Source organism: Anabrus simplex, chromosome 1 (genome assembly GCF_040414725.1).
Source record: "Anabrus simplex isolate iqAnaSimp1 chromosome 1, ASM4041472v1, whole genome shotgun sequence".
NCBI lineage: Eukaryota > Metazoa > Arthropoda > Insecta > Orthoptera > Tettigoniidae > Anabrus > Anabrus simplex.
The window spans coordinates 1,406,335,023-1,406,354,703 of NC_090265.1; the positions used below are offsets into that span (position 1 = coordinate 1,406,335,023).

Here is a 19,681-nt window from a genome sequence, read left to right on the forward strand (position 1 = left end):
AAAAAATCCGACTATAGAGACTGGAGAGAAACCCTTCACAGTATAATTCTCTAAAATTTATTAAATAAGGATACTGTTTGTATGAACGAAGATTCAAATACATTATAACCTAAAAAGAACGACCATATAACGAAATCAAAGAATCATTCCTAATGATGAGGATATCTGTTAACAATGTACGCAACAACAAAAAAAAACGAAATGCTGATCGAAGAAACTAATAATAATAATAATTCCGTGTGGCTATTCCATTTTTCACAAAAATTCATATGACTGCCAATTTTACTTGCCATCGTGTTATCCTCAGCTAACCGTTTTTTTTTCTAAATACACTGACTGACAGAGCAAATGCAACACCAAGAAGGAGTGGTTCGAAAGGGATGAAAGTTGGGGAAAAAACAGAGACGGCACGGACGAATAATTGATGTTTATTTCAAACCGATATGCAGGTTACACAATGCGCACGGCATCGACTCAGTAGGATGTAGGACCACCGCGAGCGGCGATGCACGCAGAAACACGTCGAGGTACAGAGTCAATAAGAGTGCGGATGGTGTCCTGAGGGATGGTTCTCCATTCTCTGTCAACCATTTGCCACAGTTGGTCGTCCGTACGAGGCTGGGGCAGAGTTTGCAAACGGCGTCCAATGAGATCCCACACGTGTTCGATTGGTGAGAGATCCGGAGAGTACGCTGGCCACGGAAGCATCTGTACACCTCGTAGAGACTGTTGGGAGATGCGAGCAGTGTGTGGGCGGGCATTATCCTGCTGAAACAGAGCATTGGGCAGCCCCTGAAGGTACGGGAGTGCCACCGGCCGCAGCACATGCTGCACGTAGCTGTGGGCATTTAACGTGCCTTGAATACGCACTAGAGGTGACGTGGAATCATACGCAATAGCGCCCCAAACCATGATGCCGCGTTGTCTAGCGGTAGGGCGCTCCACAGTTACTGCCGGATTTGACCTTTCTCCACGCCGACGCCACATTCGTCTGCGGTGACTATCACTGACAGAACAGAAGCGTGACTCATCGGAGAACACGACGTTCCGCCATTCCCTCATCCAAGTCGCTCTAGCCCGGCACCATGCCAGGCGTGCACGTCTATGCTGTGGAGTCAATGGTAGTCTTCTGAGCGGACGCCGGGAGTGCAGGCCTCCTTCAACCAATCGACGGGAAATTGTTCTGGTCGATATTGGAACAGCCAGGGTGTCTTGCACATGCTGAAGAATGGCGGTTGACGTGGCGTGCGGGGCTGCCACCGCTTGGCGGCGGATGCGCCGATCCTCGCGTGCTGACGTCACTCGGGCTGCGCCTGGACCCCTCGCACGTGCCACATGTCCCTGCGCCAACCATCTTCGCCACAGGCGCTGCACCGTGGACACATCCCTATGTGTATCGGCTGCGATTTGACGAAGCCACCAACCTGCCCTTCTCAGCCCGATCACCATACCACTCGTAAAGTCGTCTGTCTGCTGGAAATGCCTCCGTTGACGGCGGCCTGGCATTCTTAGCTATACACGTGTCCTGTGGCACACGACAACACGTTCTACAATGACTGTCGGCTGAGAAATCACGGTACGAAGTGGGCCATTCGCCATCGCCGTGTCCCATTTATCGTTCGCTACGTGCGCAGCACAGCGGCGCATTTCACATCATGAGCATACCTCAGTGACGTCAGTCTACCCTGCAATTGGCATAAAGTTCTGACCACTCCTTCTTGGTGTTGCATTTGCTCTGTCAGTCAGTGTAAATTTCCTAGCAAGTCTTTTCCATCTCTCCTTACTTCTACAACCATTCTTAACTCTATATCTTTCTAACCTTCACCTCCTTCTTATTTCTCTATCTGTTATAATATGTCTTTACGATTCCTAGGGCTAGGGGTTTATACACCTGAAAAAAGGCTGTGGGTTAACTGCTATTCAGAGTTCCGGTGACGTGGGATGGTGCAGGGGCATGTGGCACAGTACCGCCAGTCTATATTTAATTAATGACTTTTCCTTCCGCTTATCTCTTCCCTTCCCTAAACGCGCCATCATCGTGGCTAAATGGTGACTGTGCTGGCCTTTGGTCAAGGGGTCCCGGGTTCGATTCCCTGCAGCGTCGGGAATTTTAACCATCATTGGTGAATTTCGCTGGCACTGGGGTTGGGTGCATGTGTCGTCTTCATCATCATTTCTACCTCATCACGACGCGCAGGTCGCCTACTGGGGTCAAATCAAAAGACATTTCGTTGTCGTGAAATGTATTCATTCCTTACGTGTAAAGGGCAAGGCGGGTAATACCCTCTCTCTGGACAACGCGCGTGTTCTAGATGTGGCGTCTATAGTCCCGTTGTCATGCACTTTAAGGTTCCTGTATAAAGCCATAGCCTTAATCATCAACTTTAAAGTATATACCTGTTTTCACACTCCTCTATAATTGTTTAAAACCCTTTCCAGGGGCTACTCACCTTTCTATTTCCCACCGATCATCAATTTTAACACTGTTAACAATTTCCTCATGCCTCTCTTATTAACCATATGATACTTGTCTAATAGTCCTACGTTAACGTTCTCCACTTCTCCTTTACTTTCTACTGCGACTAAACAGAGTTTTGTTCTCACTTGAACCACATATCACATTGGTTTCTCTATATAGCTCATACGGTTTTATCAGTACTACGTCCAGAATATTCTTCTCTCTAGTTGATTCCATCACTTTCTAATTCAGCTCTCTTTCCCAGATTAACTTATTTACCATTTGTTTGTCATGCTTTTTTTCTTCGCATTAGCTTCGTAATTAACAATTTTGGTCACCCGCAAAAATCTGTGACATTCCTCACATATCTGATCACCTTATCAAATAATTCTGGGTCAGCGTTAACCCTTCCATATCTGTACACCTCAAAGACATCAAGTTTCCTGTTGTCTTTAGAGATGAGCCTTACACAAAAAACAATCGTGTTTCTCATTCTTAACTTACAAATTATTCTTTCACCAGTTTGGATACTCCCCCTCCTATTGAATCTATCCAGTCTCTACGATAAACACTCTAGTTCCGGGAGAAAATTTTCGCATACATAATATTAATTCCTAGCCATGATTCAACCCTTATTATATTACAATATCTGTATGCCAATTACTTCCATCTAATCCTTGAATTACGTTACTTCTACAGTCTAATACTAAAACATGTATGCCATCCGTACTTGACTTCCAAAACCCTGTACTCTCATCACCACTCCCTAATCCTCATTGTTTCTCTATGACCCTTCTGAATAAACCTGCTAACTTAGACGTACCACGGAGGCTCAAGAGAAAGCTATTTGAGACAAGATTCCTATCTCATATCGACCCATTAGGACTTACAAATCTCACCCCTAGTTTCCCACATAGTCCCATGTGAATCCCCGGTCACCCTCCAGTCAGTATCTCTCCTGCACAGTATCCCACATATAACAATCTCCGCCCCCTTAAAATTCCACGCTACATTACATACATCCCCACTATGTCGGTACCTATTCCTGTTTGCCTTACGTTGTTGGCTACAAAATGAGAAACGAACACTTTCTCCTTACCTTCCTCATTCACTTCTCATTTCCTCTACACTTACTTTAACCTAATTCCTGGTCAACCCTCTACCCTGGTTCCCGTTCCTCAACACATTTTCCCCATGTCCCAAACACTAGAGTTCCCCCTGACCAGAGTCTCAACCTCACCACCTCATTAATCGCCCCTCCTTGTCTCCCTTATCTTCCTAATGGCTGTAGAACCTACTTTTTCCTCCATTTTATTCCTCTCATGTTCCTGTTCTGCCTTTCTCTGTTCTACTTTGTTTCCCTTCCCTATCTTGTATTTCCTCATACCTCCTCTGTAACAGTCCCCTTTTCACAATCTTCCCTCTGCGCTTCTACCGGCAGTGACTCATACCGATTCCTCACCGTGTAACCGTACAACAAGGTTACAGATTCCATTCAGTATTTATTATTATTATTATTATTATTATTATTATTATTATTATTATTATTATTATTATTATTATTAACCCGATTCATTAGATTTTATATATTCTGTTTCTCATCATTTAGACTGTAATAATTAGGTATCACGTATATTATTGTATTTAATCATAGGTTAAGTGAAATTTATTTGTAATTATTCTGTATTGTAGTAAGTGAGATTTGTTGGTTTCACATTGTCATGCTGTGGCTTGTAACTCTGGCTAGATGAGCTGGCATAGTATTTTGCAATCGAGGCTATGTTTAACTGTGCAAGTAGATTTCCCGGTGACGCATTCAGCATAGTCATTCTCAATCCGCTTGGGTACGCTTAGACGACACATGACTGATGACATCAGTGCGTGGGCACGTGATTGCGACCTAGTGTCAGTATTCGCCAGCTACTGTATGTGGAAGTGGAAGGGATGAACAGTGAGTAGGGAGATGAGTCGTCATCGCGAGGATATATAAGTTGATGCAACGGTGGGGAGAGGTATTCTGTTCATATTCAGTTCATAGTATTCAGATCATATCGTTCAGTTCATATCGTTCAGATCATATGCAACAGTCAGATGTATCAAATGGAAGAAGTGGTCTTCGAGTGATGGTCAGAGCTAAGAGTTGTGTTTGAAGAAGTAATAATCGAGGAAGTCTACAAGTGGTGGTTGTATCCGAGCAGAAACGGGTACTATGCGGATAAAGAAACATCATCTTCTTGTGAGGATGGACTTCACAAGATGTTTTAATAATATTTTCAAATATCTTATAATATATTGAGTGGACGTAATTACATTGGAGCTCCCTACACGCGTACATGGTATGTAGGCCAACTCCTTGTTATATAAGAAGATAACAGCAGACGGCTCCCAACTTCAGCTCAGAGGTTTTCCCAAGAATTTCAAGTTCAATAGCGGTGTATGCCGACATCAGGTAATTAAAGCATCAGACATGTGATGCATTCATAACATGAAGAAGAATGTAATCAGCGGCGATATCACATCTCACTTCAAGTTCATGCCAATAGTTTTTTTTTGTTTAGATTAAATTTTCCTTTTATTAGTACCGCAAATCTCACGATATATTTCTTTTGTTAAATTAAAAGACGTCAATGATTGTTCATTGTGACGTAAATTATAGTCATAAACTCAGTTTTATTTTAATTATAATAAGTGATTCCAGTTCCATGTACAATCCTCAATTGTGGAAATACAACAGTAATTTAATATTTTCCTGATCCATATCCCTGTATATTGCCAAATATGTGAGTTTATCACCTCACGCCTTGAGATAATTGATATAAGAGGTATGCTCTACCGAATTTTGTTGTTTTTCTTAAAAAAGCAACTGGCGCTCAAACAAATGTCATTTATATTGTGTGGAAGATATGAAGGTATAAGAGTAGTGGTTGGAGTTGTAACAACCGATACCTGTTTTGAAGTCTCTGTCTAACTAGATCATTTAGCCCGCAATTACCTTACCTTCTCAACTGTCTTCCACAAGTTCTTCCGTTCCTTCCCCTCCCTCTTATCTATCTACCGTACCCTGTGCATGTATCTACATGCACCTACATCTTATAAATAAACTTGTAAGGGTACGCTATCTATAATGTCATTTATTTCGCCAAATAATTTTGATATATTTATCCGTTTTAGGCCAACTCAAAATCGTATCAGTAGTTTTAAGCTTTCGTGTCTGTCTGTTTGCTTGTTTGTTTCACCATCACTGGTGAAGGGCTGAATAGATCACATCTCGACCAAACTTCATACTTAGAGTCTACCCGTCCAAGAGCAGGTTTCGATTTGCATGTCATTTAAAAATCACTTAATAGACTGGGGGTTTATAGGAAGTCCTGAAGAGTTTTTCAATTTCTCTTGCACTAATGATCATATTACGACCAAACTTCATATTTAGAGTCTACTCATTCAGGAGCGGGTTTCGATATACAGTACATATCATTATGAATATCACTGCATAGACTGGTGGGCGGGAGGGGATTACAGTAAGACCAGAAGAGTATTTTTCAATTTTCTCTTACACTACTGATTATGTGTAACATCTGTAGACTATATGTGAAACACCCCTTCATTTTAAATAATTTTTGTTATGTACATAATTTCGCTTACTTTTAAAACGACGGAGAAAATTACTACTTTTTACGGGCTTCATGCTCTGCAGCCAATGACGGATACCCTGCAGTTATTTGAAGGATTCATAGCAGGAGAAAATCAGAGGATGCATAATGTTTCGTTCGGCTTCCACCTCATGTAACTGAACACTGAGGAAACATGAGGTAGAACTTTTCCCTTTGGTGTCAGTCTGTCTGGTTATCTATCCGTTTGTATATTCCTAAAAGTGGAAAACCGCTGAACTTATTTCAACCAAACTTTGTATTTGGAAACTACTCACTCAGGATTATGTTACCAGATGCATATGATGTCGTTATAATCACATGGAGTTGGTATTTATAGGAAGAATATTCTGAAATATTTTTGTTAACATTAGATCTATCCAAAGTCTGTATATAATAAACATTTAAGAATATGTTATTTCCGTTCCTTTGTGCATTGACCGTATTTATCGTACGACGGATAATAAGGAAGATGATTACGAAAAATTTGATTTTAGTCCATGACCCGACGGACATGTCGTGCATGTCACTTCAAGATGGGTAACGGGAAGAACTAAAGAGCCACTTTACTATTTTCGATAGGGCAGATATTATGGCTGTATCATTAATGTCAGAGCGCCACGCCAGTGGTCAGAGATACAATATGCAACCTGAGAACCATGGAGAATTTTGCACAACTTCGGACCAGGAACTGTACCGTACAATCAATTCGGAAATCATCATTGTCTCTCGACTTTGTTCAGCTTCATCATATTTCTCGTTACTGCCACGCGATTTCGTAGGGAAATATCATTTTAACATGTCGCTTTAAACGTGGGAATAGAGCCATGTTACTTCGCATAAATTTCTGAAGGAAACATGTGAACCACTGCATATTCCCGTGCGAAGAACAGGTACAAATGTTATTGCATCATATGGATATAAATAGCATGTACCCGTGGTTTCGTCTGTATTTATTAATTCAACCTTTAGATGTTTTAAAACTATTTATTTAAAAGCAAAGTAATACAATTTATTACACACATCTTTTTACGTAAGTTGTGTGAATAATATTATTTTATTTTAAATTATATTGATAATTTTAATACTCGTACTTAAGATACCGGGTTGGTTGATGGTACAAATAATATTAAAACAATATAAAATATCATATTATATAAAAACAAACACATTTTTCCTTATAGAGTTTACGGATAAACTATGTTAAGTCTCCTTTCATTTGGGGCTAACGGTAAGATGAATAGTGTGCTTGCCTTTCCAACTCTCAAATAACCCACGTACAGGTACCCATGGGTGAAGCACCGTTTCCGAAGATCGAGTCCTACAACTTTAAAACATTATGCTTGTGCCTTGTTGATGCACATAGCGAAACTGAAACGAACGAGGAACTGCAGACGTCGAAACTTAAACGATATGTCCGAAGGGATGATTTGAATTCGAGGAATGACTACAACTTCGCCCACAGCATGTCCAGTCAGGATGGTGGCTTAAATAATATTCGGCATCAGTTCCTTGACTGAGAGTCGTGTTCCATTGCAGGGGGGGGGGGGTTGGAAGGTTTCATATCCCTGAGAAAGATAATCGGTACCACAGTCGTCCACTCCAAGATGTTCGAGGGTACTCCAGGTAACTCCAAGTTGCTCAAAAGCTCTGTTGTGTAGTTGACAGCCACAACTGTATTACATGTCGTGTGAATGGCCTTGTAAATTCGTAGAAAACCGTGTAATTCTTGTAAAAGTTGCTTGGTGATGACGTTGCTAGCTTTATTTCTTAGAGCAAGGATTGCTCTTTGACACAGACATGCGTGATCGGTGAAATGCTGTGCCACGTTTGTTAAAAATTTCAGATCTCTGCGTGACGTAGATTTGGTTGGGCAGCGCGCGCGCGCTCGCGCGCACTCTCTCTCTCTCTCTCTCTCTCTCTCTCGCTCCTCCTCTCTCTGACACATGGTGGTATAGACGCGAGTGTGAGCCTCTCCAGTATTTATCTTTGTGAAGGTGTTATAAGACGGTGTTAAGTATATATCAAGTGTGCATTCAGTGGTGATTTAACTTGTGCATGTGCAGAAGTACTTCACTTGGAAGAAGGTATCGTGATTCGTAAGTAATTTGTAAAAGTTTTTTGAATTACAATGGGTAACTCACGTAAACAAGTGAAGGCTAAGGCCCGTATCGCCCAGCCCGCGAGCAGTAGTGCCACCCCACTCTCTAAAGGCAAGGACATAAACAGTGACAGCCCACGCTCTCATGTGGCAACTGCTGAAACTACGCGAGAACAAGTGAAGAACATCAACCGTCCTCTAAATTCACAGAACAGCGCTGCCAACATCTTGACCTGCGATGATCAGTGCACACGATCGGACACTTTGCAAACCAGCGTAAGCAGGGAGGTTATAGATACTACGGTGTCACTAACGGTGGATAACCTCATTAAGAACAGTTCACTCCTCGACGAACTTGTAGACAGAGTAGCCGATAAGGTCATACAGAAACTTAAAGAAAGTATTGATTTTAATACTGATGTAATCAGAGAATTAAAATGTGAACTCACCAAACGTGACGAGGCAATAACTGATCTTCAACGGCAGTTAGACGATAGGACAGATGAGCTGGAAAGTTATCAACGTCGGAACAGTTTACGTATATTTGGAGTACCTGAAACTTCAGGAGAAGACACGGACAAGCGCATTCAGGAGATTGCCACTCGGATCAATGTTCCACTTGATCCCGCGATGATCGACCGTTCGCACAGAGTTGGTGCCAGAAGTCACAACAAAACCAGGCCCATTATTGTGAAATTTGTTTCATACGCCTACCGAAATGCAGTCTTCAAATCAAAGAGGCTGTTAAAGAATAGTGGTATAACCATACGGGAGGACCTAACTAAGACCCGTACTGACATTCTCAAACGTGCTGTAAGCCATTTCGGACTAAATTCAGTGTGGACTATGGATGGTGTCATAATGGTGCGCGTTGGTGATGTGAAACATCGAGTGAAGACGGAACGGGACCTCGAGGAACTGAAGAAACGCTACCCAGCTCCACTGAAATGATGCGGCGCGATAATTCGTATTCCTGTGCATCACTTGATTACTGGAATTACCTTGGACGAGAAGTAAAGATAATTCTGGTGAGGCTAACAATTCAAAAGTTTCTCTTTCGCAACCATTCTATTTAGTGTAGTATATTAGTTATAATTTATTTTACATTTAGAAATAATTGCTAACGCGATTGATTTTATACACATTTTCTACACTTTTTTATTTCACTTCATCACATAATTTCCAAATCCTTAAATTATTCTTATATTGATATAGGCTACTAAAAACATCATACTTCTTGAACGATCTGTTATTTATCTATTGTGTTTAACCTTTTGTACTATATTGCACTCATGACAAGTAATGAGTGTGTCTTATCTGACTTACTACACGGTGTTAGTGTGAGAAACACAAGAAATCTTAAGGTCATTCATATCAATTCTCAGTCTCTTGTTGACTCCTCCCATATATCTGAGTTCCGGCACATTTTTGGCAAGAGTTCGTTTGATATTATTGCAGTAAGTGAAACATTTCTCAAACCTTCAGTACCAGATTCTGCCGTCTGTCTCGATGGGTATAATATTTTCCGTAATGACAGAATAAACAGAGCCGCTGGTGGTGTTGCAGTTTACTTGAAGAACAGCATAAAATGCAGTGTACTTAGCAAATCTCCTGGAGAGTACAATAAGAAACCTGAGTACATAATCCTTGATATAGCCCTTTCAGACACTAAAATTCTTTTCGCTTGTATGTATCGTCCACCAAAAGTAGGGTTCATGGATACATTCTTGAACGATATGTATTCTCATGTTATGAATTATAAATATGTATTCGTTGTGGGAGATGTTAATGCTCGTTTCGGAACTGGGACGTTTGAAAGCAATAACATACGCGATGTGCTCAACGCTTGTAACCTCGACTGCCTTCCATTCAATCCAACCTTTCATACTGCCACTTCCGATAGCACTCTTGACATAATCTCATCCAACTGCAATGAGTTGGTAGTAGAATACGGACAGGAACCAGCTGCCGGTTTTTCTGGTCATGATTTGCTATATGCTGTATTCAATTTATCCACGCCAAAACAGATTCCGAAAACAATTCTTGTTCGAGACTTCAGTAAATTTGACGTAAACAAGTTTCGTGCTGACGCTGAATTACTACCCTGGAATGTGTTTTTCCAGTCTAATGACATAGATCAAAAAGTCTCTCTCTTCAACAGCTTTGTACTTTTTCTTTATGACAAGCATGCGCCCCAAAAAAGAATTCTCGTAAAACACCAGTCAACACCATGGTTCAATAAGCGTATTAAGGAATTGATAAGTAAACGGGACAGAGCTAGGAAGAAATTTATTAAAACAAAACTTCCAGATGATTACGAGCAATTCAGGGTCTTGCGTAATGAGACAAAACAAGTCATTAGAAACGCTAAAGTGAAGTATACGTACAACATCTTCCGTAACTGTAAGAGCACCTCAGCTTCTTGGCGTGCTGCAAAATCACTTGGTATTGGAGCCAGTCACTCTCAAGATAGCCAGATGCCTGTTACTCCATCCGAATTAAGTGAATATTATATGGCATCAGTCTCTAACTTCAACTCTCCGAAAGTATCAGAAACTACCAAACATTATAGATCTGTCATTCCAAGTAACAGAGATAAATTCTATTTCATGTACGTACACCCTTCACAGGTAGAAAAAGCAGTCAGATCAATTCGAACTAAAGCCAAAGGTCCAGATAATATCTCAATATCCATGATTTCTAATTGCATTGACATATTTCTTCCTGCCCTTGTCATTTATTTAACTTCTCTCTACAGAATGGAGTGTATCCCTCAGAATGGAAGCGTGCCAATGTACGTCCTGTGCCCAAAAAGAAAATCCCAACAGTCTGTAGTGATTTTAGGCCTATCAATATCCTCTGTGCACTTAGTAAGGCATTAGAAAGAATTGTTCATGAGCAGATATGTGAATATATGTCTAAATATCACATCCTAAATCCCTACCAATCTGGCTTCAAGAAAGGCCATAGTACTACTACGGCTCTGCTGAGAGTTACGGACGATATACGCGCGGCCATCGATCAGAGACAGCTTACTATCTTATGTCTCTTTGATTTCTCTAAGGCATTTGACTCTGTTAATCATGAGTTGTTTCTTGCAAAGTTGAAGTCAATTGGTTTCTCGCAGAGTGCTCTATCTTGGTTTGAATCATATCTATCAAGTAGATCACAAAGAGTTACATTTGTTGACGGACGATCCTCTATCTGGGAATCAGTAAACTGTGGCGTACCACAAGGATCAGTCCTCGGTCCTTTATGCTTTTCTATTTATATTAATGACATTTCTGAAGTCTTTAAAAGTAGTACTTTTCATATGTATGCTGATGACTTACAAGCTTACTTCCACTTCAGTCCCACTAACGCACCTTCTTGTATAATGCATTTCAACCATGATATCTCTCGATTGATCGAATGGAGCGTAAATCATAACCTCCAGTTAAATGTGGCTAAGACCCAGCTTATTTGCATAGGTTACTCAAAACTCCTGAAAACAGTTGACCTCAAATCCCTCCCACCAATAAAAATTCTAGATTCAGATATCCATTATAGTGACACCGTTAACAATCTAGGACTCATTTTCGACAGAACCTTATCCTGGTCTGATCATACGTCAAATGTGATCAGAAAAGTTGTGTCATCCATGCATATTTTGAAACGTAACGTGTCATGTACACCACCTTTTATGCGGAAACTACTTGTTCAAAGTCTTATATTCCCCATAATTGACTATGGATCAGTCGTATACAACGACTTATCCGAAACTTTGAACATACAACTACAGAGGGTGCAAAACGCATGTGTTCGTTACGTGACAAATGCCAGGCGTGATGAACACATAACACCCTATTACACTCAGCTGCAATGGTTGAAACTCCATGAACGACGGGAGATCTCAGTAGCCGTTGCTACGCACAAAATTCTCAAACTGAAGACCCCACCCTACCTATATAATGCATTTAAATCTATGGAGTCAGTACATAACAGAGATAATAGGTTTACAAAAACTACCCTTCAAATTCCCCTTCATCGTACCACTAAATTTAACAAATCTTTTGTTTGCACTGCATCCCGTATCTTCAATGTCTTTAACCTTCACCGTTTCGCAAATGACAGAAACTGCACCCAACTAAAGCAGTCCTTAACATCTACCTTCCTGGAGGAGTACGCAAGGGGCTGAGATCAGGTATTCTTGTGTCCAATAATAAGAAATATGTATATTTCTAAGAAAATTGTTTCTGTTTTTTATATTCCTGAGATTCTTGTAGCCTAAAATATTAAAAAATCGAATGATATGCTTTATTACTTCTTATATGATTTATGTTTTAACTTTATTGGAATTGGTATCTGTATTTTAATTTTAAGGTTAATTTTAAGTTTAATGTTTAATTTGATATTTTAATATTATAAAATGTAGTTAGTATATTCATAAACTTGTATTGTGTTATAAGTAGACGCTACATAAAGGGGCTTTTCAGCCTCAGTGGCATGTATATCATCATTATCAATAAATTCAATTCAAATTCTCTTCCGGATATCACGAACTGAATGCTCCTCGTGTCTGGTACCGATAATGGCTTCCTATGCCACGGTCTTAAAATGGCACCATGACATATATGTTTTACTGTTCTTTGCTTATTATTAACCATCTTATGTGCTATATGTTTCCTCGAAATAAAATAATAAAATATAAGATTTAGTTGAAAGGAAATACGAATTACGTTTTTGCTGGTATAGTGAAATCATCTTATTCCTTAAAATGTTAAGTGAATGAAATGATCATAGTGTAAATAAATAAATAAATAAATAAATAAATAAATAAATAAATAAATAAATAAATAAATAAATAAATAAATAAATATATAAATAAATAAAACGATTAAAACTAATACAAATAAGTAATGAAAGCAGGTCTTTAAATGTATGAAGAATACAGCTATGTTAAAAATTTCAGATGTCTGCGTGCCGTAGATTAGGCTGCGCACCGCACACAAACACACAGACAAACACTTCCGGATATCACGCTCTGAATATGGCTCCTCGTGTCGGGAACCGAAAATGGCTTCCTAAGCCGTGGACTTAAAATGGCTTTTTGACTTGTATTACCTATCTTATTTACGTTGCCTACCGACAGTGAATCTATACATTTTATACTGGTGACAGCACGCTGGATCATCATGACCCAACACACGTTTTCAACCGGGATTTCATCCATAACTCCCTAACGAACGCGACTTCCCTTTATTATTGTTATTATTATTATTATTATTATTATTATTATTATTATTATTATTATTATTATTATAAATATCTAGTATAGTATTGTTTCATAGCAATAATTGATATGTATACTGTAGTATTGATTGATTGTTTGATTGAAGCAGACGCAATTGCTATGTATATCTATGGACTATAATACTATAACTTAGTTTATAATACACTATAGTTCAGTTGCGTGGTATGTCAAACGATAAGGACAATAAGTTTCGAGTAACCACTTTTATAAATAGCTTGCTGGTTTTGGGAATAACTAGTTTGAAATGGCCCACAATGGACGACTTGCACGCACTCTATAGTGTTATGGTAGTAGTGCCAGACCTGTATATTAGATCGTTTCCAACAGAGAGAATATGGCCTAGGCCACCATAGGTCAATTGGGAAGAACATTCAATGTGAAGTCAGAAAGTTGTGGGATCGGATCCCACTCGTGTCCGGATGGCCATATTTGTTCTATAGTTAATATCTCTCCGATATGTAATATCTCAACTGAACACGACCTAATACGTTGAAAGTCTATTTCGAGAGGATGTGTAAGCATTCCGTCTTCTGAAATGTCATGGAACGTTGTGTCTGTCTGGTACCAGTACTTGTGGGGCGTGTCCTCAAACTAAATGATTTTTCAGTGTCCGGTTTGAAAAGAAGATAAAAGGAATGCTTATTGATTTATGATCTGCAGCTATCATGAGTACGCTCGCGCTCAAACACGCCTGTATTATGTGAGTTCGAGCAGCTGCGAGCGTGAATTCGGGAGACAGTGGGTTCGAGCCCCACTGTTGGCAGCTCTGAAGATGTTTTCCCGTGATTTCCCAATTTCACACCCGGCAAATGCTAGGGCTGTACCTTAATTAAGGCCACGGCCGCTTCCTTCCCACTTCTAGCCCTCTCCCATCCACAAGACCTATCTGTGTCGGTGCGACGTAAAGCCAGTTGTAAAAAAAGTAATTGTATATCGTCGTTGCACCTGCAAAATCTGCTATGTGAAAAATTTCAGTTTAGAACTTTGGTCGGTAACGTTCGGTCATTTAAGGTTCAATATTGTGCGAATGAAGTCAACAGATTCTCGCTCTTGATGATGTATGTGCTGCGGGCCAGTAGTTATCACAAAATATTATAACATAGCGGTTTTTGCTGGCGCAATGGCGATGTTTAAATTCTTGTATCACTCCCCCACTTCACTCCCCGCCGGTTCAACAATGTTCTCCTTAGCGATTTGGCGCTTATCATCGTGTGTATTTTAAAATCTGATTGAAATTTACAAATTTCATGAATATCATCTCTCATTCTAACTTTAAATATTTTGTTGATAATCTACAGTTTTGGACAAAATGGTGCCATTCAATAAGAGAACAATTTACATAGAAATTAAAATACCTAAAATTTATTCTTCCTATGGAAACTGAAGTTGGAGATGTACCCGTATCTCAAGTTTGAACAGCGTGTCAGTGTGCCGTGCAGAGTGATTCTGACCGCTACGTAATACACTGACTTAGCAAATGTCATGGGATAGTCACCTAATAGCGTGTGGGGCCTCCTATGGCCCTGCGAACTGCAGTCAGGCGCCGTGGAAGTGAGTCGACAAGTCCCTGGTAGTCCTCTGGACGCAGCTGACACCAAATCGTTTGCAGAGTGGCCGCCAATGCTGGTCTGTTCGTGGGTGCAGGATCCATGGCACGGAGCCTGCGTTCCAGGACATCCCAGATATGCTCGATAGGGTTCATATCGGGGCTCCTAGGTGGCCATGGCAGTCGTTGGACCTCCGCTGCATGTTCCTGGAACCATTCCCGGGTGACGTGGGAGCGATGTGGCGGCGCGTTATCATCTTGAAACACCGCAGAACCGTCTGGGCACTGGAATGCCAAAAATGGGTGGAGATAGTCTCCGAGCAGCTCAACATACCGCGTACCATTCAAAGTCTCTTCCCGAATAACTAAGGAGCCCATACCATACCAGGAAAATTCACCCCAGACCATAACAGAGACACCAGCGTCCTGGACCACACCTTCGAGGCAGGCGGGATTCATCGCTTCTTGTGGTCTGCGCCATACACGGTGCCTCCCATTGGCATGGTGCAGTTGAAATCGTGATTCGCCCGACCACATCACGTTACGCCATTATTCCAGTGTCCATCCCTGGTGACTGGCGACAAATGCGCGTCGTTGTGCACGATGACGTTGGGTTAACAGTGGCACCTGTGCGGCGCCGGCTCCCATGCCCCATAGAACCCATTTTCCTACGGATTGTCTACTGGGAGACGTATCTAGCTCGGCCTGTGTTGAATTGAGCCGTGATTTGTTGCACGGTTGCCCGTCTGTCACTATTGACAATCCGTCTCAGATGTCGCCGGTCACGGTCATCGAGGGTAGCTGGACGGCCGGTCGTTCGTCTGTTATGGGCGGTGAAACCCGCATTCAACCATTCACGATACACCCTGGACACGGTTGATCGTGTGAAGCCGAATTCCCGCACCACTTCCGAAATCGCACTTCCCATCCGTCGGGCACCGACCACCATACCCCGTTCGAACGGTGTCAGCTCACGACGACGTTCCATGTTACACCTGTCACATGCACAGCCACTGCTCACAAGGTCTCCTATACAACTGCTACTGGCACAGGGGGTGTGTGCTGCGCAGACAACACACCTGCGCATCAGTGCTCCGCCATCCCATGACATTTGCTCAGTCAGTGTATATAATAGTGTCTATATCATCGTTACAGTGTACTGTAATTTCTTTTTGTCTCATGTTCTAGTGATATCGGTGCTATGGTTCATCTCCTCAAGAGCAGCCTGGGAATGGGTATCCTAGCTATGCCCCACGCCTTCAAGAATGGAGGCCTGGCTTTCGGTATGGTGGGAACACTTCTGGTGGGATTCTTGTGTACTCATTGCGTCAACATGCTGGTAAAGTAATTGTTTACATATTATTGCGAGGCATATTTGTGAACATGATTATCAACGTGCTGTTTCTTTTCTTCACAACCCTGAATTATTCAAACCTAGAGGTACCCGTTTTGGAAACTAATTAGCACTTGCACCACCTTCAGGCATTGAAACTGAGAGAAAAGTAAGGTGTTATCTATACTTATACAGTTCCCTGGCGAAGTTGAATCTCTGAAGGTAGACTTTAATCTTCCACGATTTAAATATTGAATATATGAAATAGAATTCATAGACCAGCATTTCCTCTGACGTCTCAGACTTTTTTCACTACTATATTTTAACAATAGCAAATCATCCTCCGTAGAGTATATATCCTAAGTAAGCCATATTCAAAGCCAGACTATACTCTATGACCTCTTACATCGCAGAATCACATCATATTCCCGTGTAAGGCCAACTACTCCATAACTAATAATTTGTCTCCGAGATGGGGTAATCGCTGGCTTATTTTATGCAAAGACGACGAAGTAAACGGCAGATAGCTAGTTGCTTTGGATTCTGGGGAGTGTTACACTTCAACTGACTAGAATCCCCATTTCTGCAAGGTCTACCTCGGTACTCTTACTTGAGCGTCTTAGCGGTCTCCAAATTGTGTATGGGTAATCAGTCTTGGAGCCCAAGTTTTCTTTGACCTGAATGTTCTGGTTGACCAATCGACACCACCACTTTTCAGTGCGATTTACTTTGGTCATTCCTACCGCGGCCGGTGTTCTATAAATATAAATCATAAATGTGAGCCATATATGACTGGCCAGTGTCACGTCCTTCAGTTCAGAGCGTCCGAGGTTCCCAGGCGTTTCTGGGACTTCAGCAGCTTGTGGTTAATTCCGCCGATTCGGGGACTAGGTGATTATGTCAATACACAGCACTTCAAATAGGTACACATATACACATTACTAACTACCACAGAAACATGTAATTGTAAATACATCCTCCTATGTAGGGCTGGTATCAGGAAGGGCATCCGGCCATAAAACAAGGGCAAGTCCACGTGTGCAACACAGTTCTCACCCGCGACTTCAACAGGATGTGGGAAAGTCGGCGGATAATGTTAGATCGATGCTGCTTCCTCCTGGATATAAAGTGGAGTTATTCCCATCATGGAGGACAGTCATAATTATGTTCTGTGGTCGGTTTCAAATATCCTGGCACGATCCATATACATTATTGAAAGTTATTTGGTTATTCGACAGGACTAGGCTATGCACCGATACCCGGTTTCACTCTCTTCCTATCTCATCGTCATCTTCATCACCCAGACGTACAGACAGCTCATGGTCTTGTACCAAGCCTCTCCGGAGGCCACACACCTATCATAGCTCATGGAGCGGCATACTTCACAGCAGACAAATATAATGTGAAGACTCCATATCTCAATATTTATGGGTTTTCATAAGGAAGTATTTAACAATGCAAAACATGATGGTGTTGTATTTGTATACTTCATGTATTCTCTGAGGGAAAGTGAGAGAGAGAAAGAGCGAACAAATATTCTTCACAAGGTAGTGTATGCAGTATTTTACTCATATTATTGGATAAAAGTAATAGATAGTGCACAGGATAAATTTAAAATTTATCACAAATCTGATATCACAGCAATATCCGCAGTTACTTAATCCAAAGCTACACTGGGTCTACTTGCCACCTTCGTGAACATGCTCTGGACGCAGGTTTAGTTTTGGCGGTCAAGGCTGAACCCAGGTATTTTGGGGTCGGGCAGTGTTGAAATCGGTTGTATAGATAGCTCTACACTTGTTCGTTGTCCTTCAGATGGAATGGGAATGATCTGCGTTTTACTTGAGGCTGGTGTAAGGTGCTTGGCATCATAGGTTAGGGAGAAACTTTCGGGAACCTCGGTTATTTTCGTCAAATTTCACAGAACCCAAATTTTGAATGGCTTCTGCGGTGTCATTTTCATAAATGACGTAGATCGATAATGGTTGGCCGCGACCATGTTGTAAAGAGTTGGTTGTTGTAACATTCCTTGAAAAAACATTCCTTTGATAATTTTCAGAAAAGAAGACTTAAAATATAACCCTAATTTCATGTGACCAGACGTACCGTATCATACGGAATGCTGGAGCACTTTTGATCTGCATGAATTCATTATTGTGTTTATCTAGAACTAACGCTTTTGTGGGCCGAGTATTTTCCAAAATATATAATTTATGGACTACTGAAAAATGTTACATCCGGACAGACTGACTCAGAGCAATGTACATAACCAAAAATGTTGAACCACTGAAAAATTTTACCTTCGGACAGACTGACTCACAACAATGTACATAACCAAAACTTCCGAATGTAAGGGTGATGATCTTTTTTCGATTCTCAGAGAAAAAATGTCCATGAATAGAACGTATACGTTAGCTCGTAAAAGTCCTGTACTTTAGTTCCAGAAATCTGGTCAGGGGAGTACTGTAATAGCCGAGTGACATAGTCACAAGTTTCTCTGTAGGCGGCCACGGTCTGAATCCAGGCTTTTCCATGAAAGATTAAAAAATCACGTCCCTATTTTCGGATTCCTTATAGTAGACTGAGTGGCCAAACGTCATGGGAAGGGGTGTCCCATTAGAAAATGTGCCGTGTACGATCCCTGAGCTTTGCGGCTAGCTGTGGCGTAGATGAGCAGTCTATCACAGACACCAGTGTCGTGAAGATGGCAACACGTCGCGAGTTAACCGACTATGCACGTGGGATGATCATCGGCGCAAGGCGCATGGGTCATACCATTGCGGAGATTACACGCAAATTCGGGTTTCTGAGGTCAACAGTGTCGAGGGTGGATCTTAAATATCCCAGAGAGAATGTTACCACTCATATAAAGAGCCGCACGGGAAGCCCACAGGTGTTTAACGAACGGACATCATGTCGCCTCCGCAGAACCATACTGGGCACTTGACCGGCTACTGTGAATCAGATCACCGTCCAGTTGAATGTTGGGGGTCAGGAACCCATTTCTACCAGGACTATAAGGAGGCAACAGCACCGCATAGGCTTCACCAGCTGACGACCAACTCGTGTCCCTTTGTTGAGACCCCTACACAGAGCTCAACGAAGTGCATGGGCCCACGAACATCGGCAATGGAACATGGAACAGTGGCGGCGTGTGGTATGGTCCGATAAATCACGGTTCGAGTTGTATCGCGCTGATGGGCGCGTGAGAGTGTAACGTATGCCCCATAAAGGTATGGATCCTGTGTGTCAACAAGGTTGTGTTCAGGCGGGAGGTGGCTCAGTTCTGAGCGGCGTTCTCAT

At 41.5% G+C, this 19,681-nt stretch overlaps 1 protein-coding gene across 7 annotated transcripts in view; it reads left to right on the forward strand.

Annotated features, from left to right (window-relative positions):
* Nucleotides 1-19,681, forward strand: part of LOC136879008 (proton-coupled amino acid transporter-like protein pathetic) — an 89,576-nt gene that overhangs the window by 27,948 nt on the left and 41,947 nt on the right. For all 7 annotated transcript variants that reach the window (XM_068225533.1, XM_068225536.1, XM_068225537.1 and 4 more), the window contains one exon: nt 16,234-16,384. In XM_068225533.1, the coding sequence (XP_068081634.1) occupies nt 16,234-16,384 (151 nt within the window). The remainder of the gene's footprint in view (nt 1-16,233; nt 16,385-19,681) is intronic.